The sequence below is a fragment of the Plectropomus leopardus genome, chromosome 13, assembly GCF_008729295.1.
Source record: "Plectropomus leopardus isolate mb chromosome 13, YSFRI_Pleo_2.0, whole genome shotgun sequence".
In the NCBI taxonomy this organism is placed as follows: domain Eukaryota; kingdom Metazoa; phylum Chordata; class Actinopteri; order Perciformes; family Serranidae; genus Plectropomus; species Plectropomus leopardus.
The window spans coordinates 15,921,081-15,939,326 of record NC_056475.1 but is presented as its reverse complement, the minus strand read 5'-3'; the positions used below and the strand labels follow the sequence as shown (position 1 = coordinate 15,939,326).

Here is an 18,246-nt window from a genome sequence, read left to right as displayed (position 1 = left end):
TGGGGTGGCACACCAAAATAAAAAGCTATTGCTTATTTTAGATACCCCTTTGTTATTGGCCATGCCAGTTTTTCTCTCGCCAAAATTGAGCCTATATTTAGAGCTCCTTCCCAACAAGCTAGCATGACATGGTTTGAATCTATGGAAGGCCTGGGTTGTCCAGTTTTGCAAAAGTTTAAAAAATGAGCACGCCACAGCCTCTTAAGTAATGTTGGCCTCCAGTTTTCAATGATTTAATGGAGGGGGTAGGGCGGCAATTGTATCAGGGTGGCCACGCCCCCCCAACCACATCTTAGGGGCACCACTGACCATCACCACAATACATATTAGCTGGCAAAAGTCCCTTAAAATCATCAAGAATCATCAAAGTAACACTGTTCAGGTTTCCATTGATTGCCTTTTGAAATCAGATGTAGTACCTTTATCTCAGTTGGTACTTGTTAACTTGCCAGGGTTTTAACTTACACCCAAGTAACTTTTAAACTTTTTAATTTCACAATCTGAGCACAGCTTGTTTTTGTCTTTTTTGCTCACATTGTCCGCAACGTTGTTTTATTTTCACCTCGCTGCTCACGGCTAAGTGGCCATGGCAGAAGCTCAAAAATGCACTCTGTTGTTCTGTCATATGACAACAGTAAATTAGGTGGAAGGTATTATATAGGGACACCTCGTCTCAGACTCTGTGGCATCTGCCTAGTTAGTCATGTGATATAACATCAGAAAACGTGCAAAATGAAGGAGACCACACAAGAGTTTACGGTAATATTTTCTGGAATGCTTTTGCTTGCATTTTTTTTCCCCTGCCAATATTTACTTCTTCTTTTTTTTGGTCAATTTTCTTCTTTTGTCTCAAAAATGTTCTTTTCTTTTTCCAGATCCAATTCAAATAGTTTTTTTTTCTTTTCTTCTTTTTTTGATCATCTTTCAAGCACCCATTCCTCCATCTTTATTGGCAAAAGCAAACATGCTGGTAAATTAGAAATCCATTTTTTACAAACAAAATACATGAAGAAAATACATCCACATCCTGCAAATATAAACAGTAACAAATCCAAAACTATTATCCAATAAACATTTTACATTTTTTTTTACACCATTGTGATAGTAGCATACAGAAGATAGTACAAAAAGTGGGAGACCTTCTCTGAATCTTTGCTTACACAAGCAATAACCCTGCCAGTATAGGTGTGTCCTATAGAACTGCCAGTGACCCCATGATAAAAAATATCACATGACCAAAAATCATATTAAAGTATTAAGTGCTAAGAGAAGCGTCAGCTCTCTATCGCACACCTGGACCTAATTTGGATCACCACAGAGGTTTTAATGGGATAATGAGGTCACTGGCAGAAGGCCTCTGAATCATCAGTCAACAGTGAGATATGCAATCCAAACAAGAGCGCTACCGACATTGTAGGTGGGAGGAAATCATGTAGGGCAATGTCTTTCCCACAGTTCTGCACCCATTTCCATGTGGTGCTAGGTAATGTTAAGGAACAAAGGAGACAACTTCTGTTAAAAATTATTTTACCGCCTGTATTCTTATGCAGGGAGACATCTGCCTGTATTTACGTGCGCATCTCTCCCTGCACATTTGTGTGAAGTTGTGAGACTACTACAGTTAACTAATAAGTTAATATATCTCCTCATTTTTGGTGCTTTAATGTGACTGGTTGTGTTATTGGATATGATCAGTTTAGTTGAGTTATGATAAGCATACGTCAAACAACACATTAGTCTGCATGTAAACATAGTTATTCGTTTCAGGGAAGCAACAAAAGTAAAAACTTTCTAAACTGCCAAACATGTATTGTCTTTCATTGAGCACATTTCAATATGAACTTAATGAATTTTATTCCTCCCACCCTGAGGACTCTAAAGTACAGTATTTGCAAAGAAGGCAAAAATGCAAAATAAAACGTCGTTAAAGGTGCACATTGTGGTTGCAATTGTGGAGTGGGGTTAGAGCACTCTGACAATATTCTGATGCAGGCAAAGCTGCACAAATAATATTGTGAGATGCATGACTCCCACTGCCTTTTGACTAAGTATTTTTTTTCCACAGCTTAGAAAGTTTTTTTTTTTTTAAAGAAATGTGCTACTTAGATGACAAATTTAGTGAAATACCATCTGACTGGTTTAACACAAATGAAAAATTCGTGCGAATAAGCAGAGACGCTAAGCACTCTTGCTTGACCTTTTCTACCTGACTCAACCTTGTCATTTGTTTAAAATGACAGAAAAAGAAACAAAACAAAAAAGTACAACAGTAATTTCTCTTTCAAGCATTTACAAAATTTACAAAAGTAAATCACAAATCTTGTAAAAATTCAGCCATGTGCTGATTGTGTAAGGCAAAGAAATTATATATATATATATTAAAATCAACTGTTCAGTATTACATTCAAACACCTGTCTATGGATCTCACATTTTTTTTAAATGGGCGATCTGATCCGTGTCCTGGCAGGCCCTTTGGATGACCAGGACACAGAAAACAAGTGAAAAATGTTACACACTCTTTGAAAATGTAGAACACCATGTTGGGTGTTAATATTTACACAGAGTGGCACCAGACATTTAGTGAGCGACAAAACACAAGCGGGGAAAATTTAATATTTACTACAAGAGTGTATCTGACGTGCATGGACACGGCAATTTGTAAACATAGTTAAGATTTTTCTATTGCACCAGTATCCTTCTGTACCTGCACTGGCTCTAATATGGTTATGGTACACTATCAGCACCTTTGGGTGCTGGGCAGGGGCGGCTCTGTTTATATAGAATACAACGTGCAAACCAGCATGTATTTATGCCAGCACAGTGAGTCACCGTCAAAAATATTTGGATCCTCTAACATTTTTGGGCTTACCCATACCAAAACAAAGTGAGCAAAGTGAAATGGAAAACCATACCATACTATGCCAATATAGGTACGGCACAGTGCATTTATGCAGTGGAAAAATAAATAAATATCTCTCTGGTAGCAACAGAGAAAACGTTCTATAGGTGAAGGAATGGCTGTCTCTGAACTGAGGACAAGATTTTTCAAAAACTGGTGAGAAAAGAGCTTAAATACAGTATGTATAAAAATACCTATTCACAGTAGACACAAATGTTGTGCATTACTGATATTAATCATCTGGTATGCACACTGAAACTTACATAGGTTTTTCTATCTATAAGAACAACTTAACATTTATCTTTCTCAGCAAAAGTGAGATGTTTTAAATAATGTTCAGTCGAGGGATACAAAAACTGTCTGCCCTCTAAACTCCTTGCGATGTACAGTAAAGTAAATGCGTTTTTTTTTTTTTTTACTTTGATTAGAGTCTAAAATTACTTAGTTTGAAAATACTGGAAAGGAAAAAACGGAGTTGTGGTGATTTTATCTGCACATGGGAAAAAGTAACGACTGATTCTGCTGGAGAGCAGATCATGGCGAATCACAATGCCTTCATCGTCTCCAAGAACGGCTCTCATATTCATCATCTTCATCGTCATCTTCTTCCTCCTCCTCTTCTTCTTCCTCACCGGGCAAATAAGAGCTAGCTTCCTTCTGTTTGTATGGGAAAAAAACCCAAATATATTAAGCTTTGAACAAACAAAACCTGATGAAATAATGTGATGGTCCTTTACGTCACATATTTGTTTTACTACTCATCTGCATCATCGTGTCAATGCTACATCACACGGTGTTTACAAAATTTGAACAAAGATCAATTTCAACTTCCATGAATTGCGCAACAAGAGGAAGGTTTTGTTCCATCCGTCCTATATGAGGAGCATGTCTGCAGGTAGAGAATTTAAGTGAAAAATTCCCACATGAACTACATTTCTTGCTGGTTTTGCTAAACTGTCCAGGGCTACATTCAGACTGCAGGGAAATCAGATCCATTTCTCTAATTAGAAATTTAAGACAGGCTGTTCACATTGTTATTTGCAACTGACCAGACCACATTTGAGTGTCCAAACATCACCAAATTATCTGCGTGGGTTGTGTAGGTAACAACATGGGTGTGAGTAATTATGTAGCTACGCCTGTGATGCAGCTTTTCAACGTGGAAGCATGACGAATGCAGGTCCATAATGTCTCCCTCCAAATGACTGTGCCGTCAAGTCGCACGCATGAACTCCTCCGCTGCACCGGACAAACCAGACAGACATGTTGTCCTCCATAGTGATCTGCTAGTAGCATCATGGATTTTGCTTAGCGCTTTGATTTGAGACTCTTTGAAATCTGATTTGTGCGGCATTCTAAAATCAATGCCTGGATGCAATCTAGATATGCGAAAAAAATCGGATTGGGCTGATAGTCTGAACAATGCCTAAGTAATGCATCCGTATCTCTGTGATATCTAAGATACTGGCCTGGGAATGCTATTAATCAACGTGTTCTCCGGTGAACTATTTTGGTCTCTGTCAGAAAAAGTCGTCCCTTCAGGTCATATAACTTCCTCGCACACAAGGACGTCTGCGACCTCAAAAACCCAACCAAAAACATAAAAATATAGTATGAGGATTTCACCTGACAGTAATGCAGTTTTACTCAAAGGGCTAAGATGCTCTTAGTACTGAGAGGCTTGCCCTGATTTTCCATTGGGAGCAGCAGTGAAAAATTTAGAAGGACTGGGAAGAAATGTACAAGTAAAAATCTGTGAATATAACTAAAACTTCCAAAAGTTTCCTTGCTTGGGATTTTAGTTATACTGTCCATGGACTTGCTTTCCTAGTTCCTGGTTGGCTTTATGTTACTAATGATAACACATGAAGCCGTGTTGCAAACTAAGTGTCTGTGTTTGTGCGTCGTACCGTGCTGTCCTCATCTTTAGCCTCTTCCTCCTCTGGCTCTGTTGTAACGGAGGGCGTCTTGGGCTTGTACCAGGAAATCTGCAGCACTCGACCTTTAAACTTAGCTCCCTGGTTAGCTGCCTACAAAACAAAATAGTATAACAACAACAAAATAGTTGCATGTTACGATGATTTTTGTATTTAATTGTAGGTGATGAGAGGGAGGAAAGCAGAGAGAAAGAGAGCAAGAAAAAGGAACAGATGGATTAGTGTCATGTGACTTACATTCTCTGCTTCGCTTCGCGTCTTAAAGGTCATGACGACACTGTTGGCGTCTTGGTCACGGACATCCTCGATCTCACCAAATTTCTATGATTACAAAAGAGTATGAATTTCTGTGTAAATGTTCAACAATCAATTAATTCTCTCTAACAGTTGTCAGTTTTAAAAAAAGGGAAACACAGTCCTCACCACAAAGTGCGGCATTAGCTCTTCCTTTTCTTCCTGCGTGACCCCCAAAATAGCCAGGGCTCTGGGTCTGTGGTCGACCACCATGCGGTTCACCGTCCCGCCTCTAGCCATCATCTCCCGGCTTCGGCCTCTTCCGCGGCCAACATGCATCGCACCGGGCTCCAGCGCCATCTTCCCTCTGCCCCGACCTCGACCCGCTGGGGACCGGATCAGACCCAGTCGAGTTGCCTAAAACAGAAGAGTTCAGGAAGTTTATTGTAAGAAAACAAGCGACTGGCAGCTGCTTTTATAATACAACCAGACATGATGCTATTGTGCTTTTCAGCGTTAAAACAAACAGGCCAGGGAGCTACAGAGTTTAAATTTATCAAAAAAAAAAGAGCTCAGAGCTTGCACCTTCTCTACACTTGATTCTGACCTCCTCCTCTGTCACTCTTCGCCCTTTACCATTAGTTGTCACTCCTCCATTTTTAAAGTGACATCTCCCCGCTTCCTAACCACTCCACAACCTCACAACCACTCTCTCACTTCTTCCTCTAATTGTCATCCCGCGATTTTCTTACAAGGGCCATCGGCTCAAACTTTAATGAGACGCAGCTCCATCAGTGTAGGACCGGGGTCTGATGTGGCTTCGTTAGCAGCTGCTCCTCTGGGCTTGCTTAAGTGGCTTCAGTTTAATGTGCAGAAGGAGGGTTGGGTTTGGATGGATGGAGGAGGGGGGCTATGCATTTTTAAAAACCAGCTAATTTAGGACCCGCAGGGGTAGAGGAGAAAAAAATGCATGCGAGGCATGGTGTTGCTGACAAAAATCTATGTCCTTATTGTGCTGATCTTGTGGCACGGTTGACGTCTTGCCGCCTTGAATGCAGCTTAGAGCCATTATTTTCTTTTCATGGACAAAAAAATGTAATTTTTTGATGAACAGCCTCAGCAAACAGACTCTCAGATCAATGACATGAAATGTAAGAAACAATTATGACCTCGATTGTTGTGGCATCAATAAGAGTATATGCCGATTAACATCCATTTTTGAAGTAAGTCAAACCATATTTCCAAATACCAAAATCTTGACGTCTATCATTAATGTGAAAAACAAGATACCTGCAGATTTTTCCCACCTGCACTGAAACAAAACCTTAAACTTGAATTCAGACAAAGAGAAGCTACGTGATTGCGTATTGTCTTGCATGTTTCCTGTTATAATTTTCACTCTGCCCCTTTATGCCCATTTGTTACTCACATACCAATCATATGTTAATAGCTGCATAATTTAACTCTAAAATTGTCATATTTAATGAGATATCCCTGAAAGCATGATTTCTATCCCCTCTTACAGTTTTAATGCAGCTGTGAAATTTTCTCAGTTTTAGTATTACTTCAAATCACAGTTGCAGCCTATGACTGTTGCTATTGACACTTTATTTTGTAGTAATTTAGAAAAAGAAAAACAATCACAGACTTTTGTTTATCAGCAGTTCAAACCTCAAATGTAACAGCTGTCATGATGACACTGATCAGCTGTGAATAGTAGCAGCTCATAGTCTCATTATGATTACCATTATGACCACAGTTTATGCATTAAATACCATAACAGTCACACAGCAGTTTTAACCATTTACTTCCATCATCTCTTACATCAAATATCAAATCATCAAATATTACAATAACAAAACTGATGAAAACATAAGGATTTATTTGTTATTCCGGTCTGCAGATCAAAATGTGGCTTTTATCTTTTTTAATTGTTGCACTTTCACATTTTGTGCAAAATACTATTTGGATCCTCCCTGTGCATCGTCATCAACTATATAAATAATTGACAAATAATTTGATAATCAAATAATATGGTTTGGTATTTAATGAAAAACTGTCATTCTCTGATGCAATCTTCTTACATATGATTTTTTTTCTGGTTTGAGGATGCCCTCTTGAGCTTTGGGAAACACTGATAGACATGCATTTGCATTTTACAGACCTAACAACAGATTACAAATTAGACAAATTGATTAATCGACAATAAAATAATTGTCAGCTGCAGCAATATTTGGATGTGCATGTTGCTTTCTCTTTTCTGCTTATCTATCATCAAGCAGAGTAGAGAGATATATGAAACTATTATCTTGTTTGCACACTTCCTCTCAGGCATTTCTTGGTATTACATCCTCAAATTCAGCCCTCAAGAAAAGTGCTGATGATGAAAGATACTGTCACTCTCTATCTCTTTGTGTGTGTCATTGTAGATCCGTTTGTGGCAATGTTAGCTATTTTTCAGTTGGCCCATGGTTGCGTACTGTGCGTTTGTGTGTGTGTGTGTATGTATATATTACCTCCACCTGTAACTGTCCCAGTTTTCTCTTTAGGTCTGTTGTATCCTCTCCAGAGCTCATCTTCTTGTGAAAGTCCAGCTCAGCATCCAGCAATTCCTTCTGGGCCTGGTCACACATCATGTAAAATAAGAAAACTCTGTCAGTTTTTAATTTAATTTCTTTTCTGTTCTTAGTGAACAGTTTCAAAATAGATCTACAGTGCCAGGACAGAACTCCACCCGACTGTCCTTGTGTCAAAGATGATGTACACCGTCTGAAAGGACCTAAACTTACATCAGTCTTAGTCTTTGACTGGTTGTGGTTGGGCTTGGCACTAGAGACCAGTGAGGCTGGGTTCATTTCATTCTGCAGCTGTGCAATTTTGTCTGTAAGCTCCTTCAGGGTCTTCATGATGTTTGCCCTCTCCTCGGGTTTCATCCCTCGGTTCTTCTCCAGGCGGTTTATCAAGGCCTGGAAGAAGGAGGATGACAAGCATTGAGAGAGCAGAAGGTGTGGTGGAGGTTAAGTAGAAAGCAAGAGCTAGGCTTAAACAGAGCACAGGAAAAAAAAAGATGAGGAGAAGATCAGCAGTAGTTGCAGAGATGAACAGAAAGGAATGTTTTTTTTAGGCCAGTCTTACCTTTTGACACTCAATCTGTGTCTTCAACATTTCCTGCTTCTTCTTTCTCATGTCCTGCTGAAGTTTCAATGCTTCCTAAATTAAAAAAAAAAGGACATTTAAATTACATTCAGAGAGGTGGAAAACACACAATTCGCTGTTGGTGGACCTTTAATTTCTCAGTGGTGGCCTGCTTCTCACTGCTGACCCCTGAGAGAAACAAATGACTAATTCTAACTCTGCTATTTTTGTACCAGTCAAAATATGTATTAAAAAATAAAGCCCCATGCCTGTTTCTTCTTGAGGACTTCCTGTGCTTCTAGTGCTTTTCCCGTTTTCCCAAGGCTCTTTGAGGATGACTTGAGGGCTGTGGAAGCGTAGGGGCCCTTCTGGGTGTTTGTCAGTGCAGGCGCCACCTTAGTGCCAAAGAGAGAGAGCGAGAGACACATTTAGGTCATCGAAACGAGCCTGTGTACAGCTGCAGGAGACACGCGCAGCAATGCATTGTTAAGTGCCAACAAATGATTATTTATTCTTCTGCACTGCTGCTTTTCTTAAATCCTCTTAAGCTGTGTGAGGCTGGCTGGGCTGCAATCCTTTTGTCTCCCTGAGGTCTCTGAACTCATGGCGGTAACAGAGTTCTCCTGTTTGCAAGAGCACACACCGGCTGGGTGTGTTGATCCCGATATCAGCGTGTCATGAATACTCCACCTACACAGTTCTGCTTTGACAAGTGCAGCAGCTTCTGTCACAGACAGATCTCTCCATCATTTTGAGAGCCTTTAGACTGGATGCACTGACTGACAGTCCTGATAATATTAAACTGAGCACGATAATACATTAGACTAAGATGGTTAACACGGTTAACATTATATCTGCTAAAACATCAGCATGCCAGCAGTCGTTGTGAGCACTTTAGCATGCTGACATTAGAATCCTGCTTCAAGTACCACTGAGCTCAAGTAAAGCCTGACCCAGGGCTGGCATCTCCAGACAGACACACACATGCATAGAGACTAGAACGTACAGTGACAGCGTCTGTGTTTGGGTTCAGGCTGTCCGGCTTGGTTGTGGCTGCGACCCCAGGCGCTGTTGGCAGGCGATGCTTGGGTACAGTCTTGTTCAACACATAGGCTGCTGGATTGTGCTGCTTGATCGCCTGCAGATTTTTTTTAAAAGAAAAGAAAAAAGTCAATCTTATGAAAGGGCTGCATAAGGGTGGCAAAACTACGAGCTCTGTGTGTTGTAGCGCTTTATAGTGACCTTATGCATGTTGCTGTGCTGCGGCCCCTGGTTGGGCGCTACCCCAGCCACCTGGCTCCCTGAGCTCTGCTCCTGCTGCTGAAGCGCTGTGGTGTTGGTGCCGGGCTCGCGGTGCCAGTACACGCGGATGAAGCGGTTGTTGAGGACCGCCTCGATGCTGGATATGGCCCGTCTGGCCTCTTCATTCTTTGTGTACTGGATCAATGCCGCCTCTGGGTCTCCGCCAAACACCACCTGGATTGAGAGAAGAGCGTGCAGATTAGGGATGTGTAAAAAGATGAGACAAATTCTTCTGCAAAGCTGAACTTCATGAACTCGTAGGTGAAGATTGAGCTATTCACATTTGTCCCAAACTCAATATATTAATTTACAAACTTTTTAATAGTCATTTTCCAAGTTTTGTTGACAGTCTGAAGGTGTATGTGGGCCTTATTTAGTAAATGTGACGTCGTTGTTTCGTTGTATGCCTATAATGAAAAATGTATTTTTGCAGACCTTTGCTTCAATTATTTCCAACAATTCTACCATTACTAATCTAAACTTCAACAAAAACAACAGAACTTTGCAGGTTTGTTTCGTGCAAAGCAGTAAATAGTAAAATGTACCTGGATATTGACGATGGTTCCAAACTTGCTGAAGTGCTCGTTGAGCTTGGTGATGTTGTTGAGCTCACGTGGGATCTTGCGCACCTCCAGCTTGGTGTTCACGTAGTGATACCTCTTGGGAAAAGTGTTCTTATGTTGGTTGTTAAAGCCCGGCCTACAACGTAAAAAAGACTGATATTAACATCTGAAGTTTGTGCAAAGAATTTGTTTTACAGAGAAATTCATGGAAAAAGAAGAAAAGCTCATCAACATTTAAATTGGGCAAGATCACTAACAATGATAGGCAGTGAATTAAAACCCAGACTGACAACCTCAGGTTCGAGTTTCCGCTTTTAGACTTAAGTTCCTGAAAGCCACATGCTCAGTTATACTTGAAAAAGAGGAGCATGTGTCAACCTGGTTGACACTCAAGTTGGATTACAAGTAGAGCCTTTGCAATGGAAGCATCCTGGTCATGAGATGAGTCTGCACCTGCTTCCCACAATGGACACAAAAGATAGTCTCCTGACCTATGAGTCAGCTTGGCTTGAAACAAGGCTCCCATTGCAGTGTCCGGAAATGAGGAGGCAGCGATTTGTTTGATCAAATTACCACTGGCCAGTTTGTTTCTTCAAATTTCTTAATGAAACAAGAACTTCTTTTATTGCGATAGTACAGATTTAGTTTTATCTATGTGACAAGACTTCAAAATTGCCTTAAAAACATCTTATTTTGGAGTGAAACTTGTAAAATGTGTCTTTAAAATCCTTACTTCTCCATCCAGGTTTTTTTGGCCGCTGGTCCCTCAGCTGTACTGGGTCCCATGGTTCTCTTCCTGCTGTCCTGCTCCGTGTTGAAACGGGACACGTTACTTCCAGGAGTGCTTGCTGCAGTGGCAGGCTCTGTTTGGATCACTATGTTGGCAGCTAGAAGACAAACACAGACGAGAACAAAAAGAAACAATAATAAACAATAGAAGCGTCTGCATTTTGTCCCCGTCACACAGAATGTTTTCATGTTTGGATCCCGCTCCTAATTAATTTACCATTCAATTATCCTCATCTTTTCTTTTTAATTACAGAAGCAGTCACACTTTTCCAATAAAATCCCATCATTCCATCAGTGCCCAATGCCCAGGACTAGTTTGGGGAAGAAGAAAGTCAATGTTTGCTACCTCTGGAGCCTTGTCCTTCGCTGGAAGTGAGGCCGATAAGGTTGGGGCGCTGGGTCTGCACCCGGGGAATGAACTGACGGTAAGGGTTACGACCTGCTGCAGTCAGGCCTGGCGATTCTGGGTTATAGCCCTCTGGATCGTAGTTATCTAATGTATAGAAATGAACACACAGATAAAACACAAAAATACTAAGGCTTAGAATGAATATAAAACATTTTAAGTCATGAAATATGTGAATATGTGAAAAAAAATAGTACAATGACATCAAACAGTCCTGCATAAATAAATGCTTAAAGTGACTTATGTAGCACACAACAACAATGCAAAAAATGTGACGGGTTTCAATGTGTACTATGGAGTGACAGCAACCTGTGAGAGTCTATTATTATTAGAGGAGAAAATATATACAAATTCAGAAAATAAATTAAATAATACAAAGAAAAAAACTGTAAATTAATAAATAAGATTTAAACATCATAAGGTGATTATTATTATGGTTAGCCACAGCTTACTGTAAAATAAAGGCGACGTTTAACAAAATAGAATTTCCTATGTGATTGTGATTTTAGATGTCTGAGTTGAATTAAGGTCAAACCCTGAGTTTGTAATTAACTAAAAATAGACCCATTAAACTACGCCTTTTTTGTTTAACTTGAATTATTCATCAGCAGGATTAAGGGAAAAGCACTCAACACAATATGATGTAGCAGAGTTAATGTAAATTGTTCTCAGCTATTTTGTCTCTTTGGTTATTGAACAGTGCTACCCTCTGGTCAACAGCTGTTACTGCAGCCTGAATAAACGTGAGCGCATCCACTGTAATGTCACATACAACCAACTTATGATGAGAGAAAACAGAAACATAGGGTACTCAAAAAGTCAACAAAAAGCAACTTAACACTTACTACCTTAGTCATTTCAACATTTACTCTATTAAGTCATATCTACTATAGTTAAACACAAAAGAAAACAGCAGAGATGGAAATAGAGCAGGAAATAAATATAACATTTTCCCAATCTGAATAGGAAAAGCATCACTGCTTACATTCAGACTGGACGTATTGGGGACGAAGAGACACAGATGAGGACGAGGAGGGAGGAGGTGGAAGAGGAGGAGGAGGAAGAGTTGGTGGCAGCCCCACGCCAGGCGGTCCAATAGGAGGAGAAGACGTGATTGCCGTTTGGTGGTTGGGGGTATCAATCCCACTGGTTGCTATCAGTGGGGGTCCTGAGGGAGACAAAAGCCCAAGCTAATGTCTCAGGTGTATCACAGGTATGACTCTTTGGTTTGTGCGCCTAAAACATTTTTCATGCCGCAGAGGTTGCCTTGATGTGACAACGAAGGCAGTTCAATGCAATTATTCAACTTTACAAAAAACAAACAACAAAAAAATATATATTTCGCTGATATATAGCACATCAGAAAATAAACTTTACAGTAAGAACGTGGATAGAAAACATGGAGGAATTTTTTTTTTTTCTAGTGATGCGACCTAGCTGCCGTGATGTGTAGAAATCATAACTCACCAGTCACTTTCATATTTTTACTAGCCACTGGAAATGTTCCTGTACTCATCAAATGGCACAACATATGTGATTTCTAGAAATTGTCAGTTTGTCACCAGTGTGGCTGTGCTACTCACCAGTCATGGGGAAGACACCTGGTGGTGGTGGCTGGCCGTAGGGTGGCATCGCGGGCATCCTAAGGGGAGGAGGTGGCTCAGTGATTGGGGGCATAGGCAGGCCAGCGGGGGGCATAACAGGCGGAGGAGGGAACGGAATCATGTTGGGTAGATTGACATCATCAACGATGAGAGGGTCGTTGCCGTGATCGAAAGGACAAAGGTCACCACGGACACAAAATCCCTTTTCTGTATGTGGAAGGGAAACAGATGTCAAAAATTTGCAAACAAACACCCACGAGCAATCTTCAACGTACTTTTCCCTCAGATTCTCTAGAGTTTATAACCTTCTGTAATCCTTCTAAAGGGTTTGGGCTCTTGGAAGTCAAATTCATTCAGAAAAATACAACAGAAAGGAGAATAAGAACAAAAGAAACGGGCAAGGAGAATAAACAAACAAGATGAAAGCCTGCCCAAGTTCAAAAGCAGCTTAGAAATATAGCATTTACCCCACAGCCTCATTAAGAGATGGGGTCCCTGGTGTCTGTGTTTGAGCACTGTGATAGATAGCAGTGTGCTTCAGGGACAGTGGGTAAGTTTAAACCCTCTTGTGTCTCTGGGGAGAGGTGGGACTGAGCATGCTTGCTTTTCTGCCTTCCACTGGGGAGAAGAGAGGGAGTGCTAAACACTGGTCATTAGCGATGAGACTAAACAAGACAATCGATAACCCTCGTGGGAACATAATGATAGCGTTTAAGCATCAAACATCAATGACTACATCATGTAACAGGGAAAAAGACTCATCAATATGCTCTGGAAGGAACGTTTCAGCCAAGAAGAATAAGAATTGATAGAAAGCATGAACAAAAGGCAAGGAAGAGATGATTCGCCCTGTTCTTACCATCATAGTCCCTGCAGCGCTGTTTAAGCGAAGCGCTTTTGTTGCTGAATGGCTTGCCAACACCATCTTGCCTCTGGGTGCCGTAGTAGCCAGACCAGCTGTCTGTAGTGCTATCGGGCAGGTGAGCCGGTGTTGCTATGGGAACACCTCCAGCTCCTGAGACTCCAGCGGACGATGAGGAGGAAAAGGGGTGCAGAGGTGTGGGCAGGGGTAGGAGAGGCGGCTGGTGCTGCTGCTGTGAGCCGGATGTATTGGAGGAGTTGTAGCACTCTGTATCTTTCCTTTCTAACTCAAACTTTGACTTGAAGTCTGTGAAAGAGAAGCAGAAATAGAGGTTAACAAAGCACGAATAAGCAGTACAGCAGAATCATGGACCACAGCGGTAATATAAATTAAAAACCACTGCTTCTCTCATCATGCCAAACAGATGTAAATTACCGTAACCTCGATGGTGATTAGGCCAATTCCAGGCCGTGTTGTTGAATCCCCACTGATGTGATCGCAAAGCTGTCCACATCCTTAACGATAACAACTCCCAGCAACACTAAATCCACCAGAGAACAATACAAACGGCTACATCCAGGACTCTCTTCAGTCTGCTCTCAAAAAAACTAAGCACCTCCGTGCACCTCACACTCAGGATGTCTCCAGCAGCACATCTGCATCACTAATGCACAGTTCGACTGTGCTCACAGGAGCCTCAGGAACTTCTACACTCCTGGGTCTGCTCCCCTGTGCTGGTTGTCATTGGTTGTGTGGGAACCTTCTCACCTCTGCCGCCTCTGTGCTCCCTGTCCCAGCTCTTTCCTCGGCTGCCACTCCTGCTCCGGCTGCGACTGCGGCTCCGGCTGTAGCTCCTCCCGCGGGGGCTGCCTCTGCGGCGCTCGTGACGCTCTCGCTCGCGGTGGGAGTCGCTGCCGCTTTTCCCGTGCCGATCGAAGTCGCGGCGCTTGCGTTCATCTCGCCTCCTGTCATCGCGGCTCCTGTGTGGTTGAGGAATTAGAGGGAATGTATTTGAGTTATTATCTTTATACCCCTTTAAAATCCAACAAACATACTTAAGAGAGCTGGATTGAATCTTAAACCAGCTTACCCAAATGTGGATCTGAGGTGGGATTATATCAAAGCACACATCACAATTCAACTGTTACTTTAAATTATAACAGTTCTTGTAATGTCCCATCTGTTTTTGTAATAGGTGTGTTATAGACAGGAGACAGGCTACCTGACACCAGGGCCTTCATTAAGCTAAAAGCAGGACGCGTGGGATTTCAGGCTAACCATACAAAAATACCCACATGTTGTATAATTTTTTACTTTTATCAGCAGAAAGAAATTAAGACCCTAAGTATTGGAAATGTCATGAGTATTAAGGCCTTAACTGTGTTTAAACACATCTCAGAAGCCACAGCCATACCTAGACTCGTTGAAGTTCCTCAGAGGACTTCTTCGCCTCCTGTTGTCCCTCTCCTCCTCTGGAGTTTCAGCCTTGAGGAAAAAGAAAAAGTTACTTTACCTAAACTCTTATCTACTTTATGTTTTTAAAACAGAAGCAGATTTATATGTTGAGTCCTATAATAATGAGATATTTATCAAATCCTACTTATCTTCAAAAGTACTTTAATATGCTTTAATATGTGAAAATACTTTTTTTTTTCCACAGGAAAGCGATTCATCTTTAAAGTCTTTCTATAGCCAATACATTTCTCACCAACTCTTCTTACCTCCACAACATCAGATTTGACTGCAGGTGGTTTGACTTCTTCTTTAGGAACTTCTTTAGGAGCAGGATTTCCCAGGTAATTCTTGGTAGTCAGACATTCAAAAAGTTTATCGACGAATCCTGTTGTCTCTGCATAGACAGCATGAATCAAGTTAATAGATTTAATCTTTTGCATGAATTGCGTGCAGTTTAGCCCATCCCCCCCGAACGAGCAAATTCACCCTCAGGAATGAAATTTAAAAGCTGTCCTCCTGAATTACACACAATAAATATTTCTCTGATTCTGGCAGCGCTAAATATAGTCAAATTTTAATTAACGCCAAATAAATAACAACAGAAACAGTACACAGATTTAACAAGAAAAAGTGGCTTGATAAAAATTTCACACAGTAAGAGGAAATGCTATTAAAAAAAGACAGCACATTCAAAGTGAGAATTTGAACCAATTATTTGAATGCAATCTTTAAGTGTTATTGCAAAACTAAGGGCTACAATAGTTGAGCCCTGTGTTGTGATTTCGTACGGGAAGACTTTTAACTTCAATCGGTAGATGTTCTGGAACAAAACCTAAGATGTTGCTGCAAAGGCACAGAACTTAACTAAAGTTTTAAACCCTAATTCTCATTATCTGATAAAGTGATCGCTGAGACGTGTAACCATCACCAACCCAATCAAATTCCGTGACTGTGATTGTACAGACTATCAAAAGAAAAGTGAAACCATTAAATCCTTTCATCGAGTCAAGAAAAGAGAGCACAACACAACTCAAGCTAAGCATGTTGATGCTTCATGTCATACAAACTGTAGACATTAAGAGGGGGGAATAAAATTACTTTCAAATTATTTAACACCCTCTAGTGTCAATATAAAAACAGTGTGTTGCATTCACTCTCTTAAAGAAGCGTTGTGTGGCATTCATACCTTTTTGTAGGAAGACATCAAGCTGATCAGCACAAAGTGCCTTGAGCTCTTTCTCTGGTTTGTCCTTCTTCACAAGAGCCACCACATAGTTGGCTAATGCAGAGGGGTCAGCATCACATCTGTGGGTTAAAATATACGCATTTTCAATTTCAGCTATCCAGATTTTTACTTGACCAGTAATATGCAAAAGAGGAAAACAATGCAGCTTTTACCAAATTATGACACAGAAGTGACAAAAGGGGGAAGGCAGAAAACTGAATTCAAAGTCATAATAAGTCCAACTGCATTAAACTGTATGTCAGCAAGATGTGCGACGCCCAACTGTCCATGCATGCATTTCAAACCAAACCTAAAAACAACAATACAAGCAGGGCAAAGCACTGCTGCAAAACTTCAAAAAATAGCATCCAAACTTTCAAACCAAATGACCCGTCATAATTCTACTGTACAAAATCTTTACATGCAAACAGATCATGCTAAAAGTCGTGTTGGGGCAAACACACAAAGCTCCAGACAAGAAAGCAATCTTTACAGCTCCAAGCTAATATATAACTAACTGGATAACTAACTGGCTCATGTATTGGAAAAAAAAAACTCAAACTCTACTACCTTCACTTCTATTTGACCTTTAAGAACCAATAGGGTCGGAGATTAATGCGCCTGAAAGTAATGTCAGTGAGAATTATTTTTGTAAAGTTGACAAAGTGCAGCAGCTTTGAAAGCCTGGCTTAGTATGCGAGACAGTAGGCAACTGTTCCCACATCATGCATGCAACTGTGCACAACACCATCCAGCAGTAACTCCTCTTTGCATCGACTCCTCGTCAATCGCTCAGTTAAATGAATATAACATAAAACGTTTAATGAACATAAAATCCATCAGAGTGCTTTCTTTGGCAACAAGTGAGTCCTCTTATCAATACGATGTAATTTTACATTTGAAAGACAAGGAGAAAGAGTAAGAGTGCGTGTAACTATGGTAACTCGAAAAGTAAACACTTATTATTCATTAATAAACATATGTATTTCTCAGTAACGTAACGCTGGATGTAGTCAACACTTATTTGAATCTCAGGTAGCAGCATACAAGTTATCTGTTGCAGCTTGATAGCTTGCTACAGAGCTGTGATAAAGTCAGATTATCGCGGGCTAACTTAAGTGCTCAACTAATATAAAATACAAGTGCGACAAACGCTCTACATCGTGCACAGTATGTATTTATTTGGCTTTAGATAATGCGAAGTCCTGCAGTCTCTGTTTGCTGTGAAAATCCAGCTAGCGGCAACGGCGGTTTGCTAACTCGTGCAAGAATTTGCCATTAGATTCTAGCAAGCCCCCCATTGATGGCTGGCTAACCCTCTGGCTAGCAAGCTAACGTAGCTACGTAGCGTGCAAGCTAAATGTCATTTCAATTCAACACTCACATTGGCTCCAAGAGTTTTGCCAGCCACGACTTCAAGGCTTCAACATTCTCTATGATCATCGTGAGAAAGACTATAATACTGTCTATAAAATGAAAGTGCGTTTCGACAACCCTGCTTTCATCGTCTATAAATTTATAAGCTTTAAGGCCTTCTGTCTCTCTTCACTGGCAGGTCGGACAAAAGTGGTTTACGGCATGGCAACACAAATTAAGTTGTCGTAACGCAGGCCTGACGACGGACGTTATGATCATATCGTGTCATTATTTAACTGTTGTTTATTTAATTCACATCAGTGGCCGTGTCGATGCGTATTAAAATATGTAGTGTTTTGAAAAATATATAATAAAAAAAGACCTATTTCGCACACGTTCGCTAACGATACGACTCATAATAAGTTCTCCGGACTACATTTCCCAGATAACAACGCGAGGAGCTGGTTGTAGGTGTCAT

At 40.8% G+C, this 18,246-nt stretch overlaps 1 protein-coding gene across 2 annotated transcripts; it reads right to left on the bottom strand.

The window, feature by feature from the left end:
- Positions 1–1,530: 1,530 nt before the first annotated feature.
- On the bottom strand, positions 1,531–17,959 carry rbm27 (RNA binding motif protein 27). 2 transcript variants are annotated; one of them, XM_042499224.1, is made up of 21 exons: positions 17,797–17,959; positions 16,374–16,492; positions 15,454–15,581; positions 15,147–15,217; positions 14,501–14,712; positions 13,730–14,038; positions 12,850–13,077; positions 12,252–12,434; positions 11,207–11,353; positions 10,805–10,958; positions 10,054–10,207; positions 9,449–9,682; positions 9,213–9,344; positions 8,476–8,601; positions 8,207–8,281; positions 7,861–8,037; positions 7,588–7,692; positions 5,261–5,488; positions 5,075–5,158; positions 4,811–4,930; positions 1,531–3,557 (listed from the first exon to the last, which is right to left on the bottom strand). In XM_042499224.1, the coding sequence occupies exons 1-21, from the start codon at positions 17,853–17,855 to the stop codon at positions 3,456–3,458; spliced, it is 3,147 nt and encodes a 1,048-aa protein (XP_042355158.1). In that variant the 5' UTR covers positions 17,856–17,959; the 3' UTR covers positions 1,531–3,455. The 2 variants fall into 2 exon arrangements, with proteins under 2 accessions (XP_042355158.1, XP_042355159.1); XM_042499225.1 differs by having other exon boundaries at positions 1,531–3,554.
- Positions 17,960–18,246: the final 287 nt, after the last annotated feature.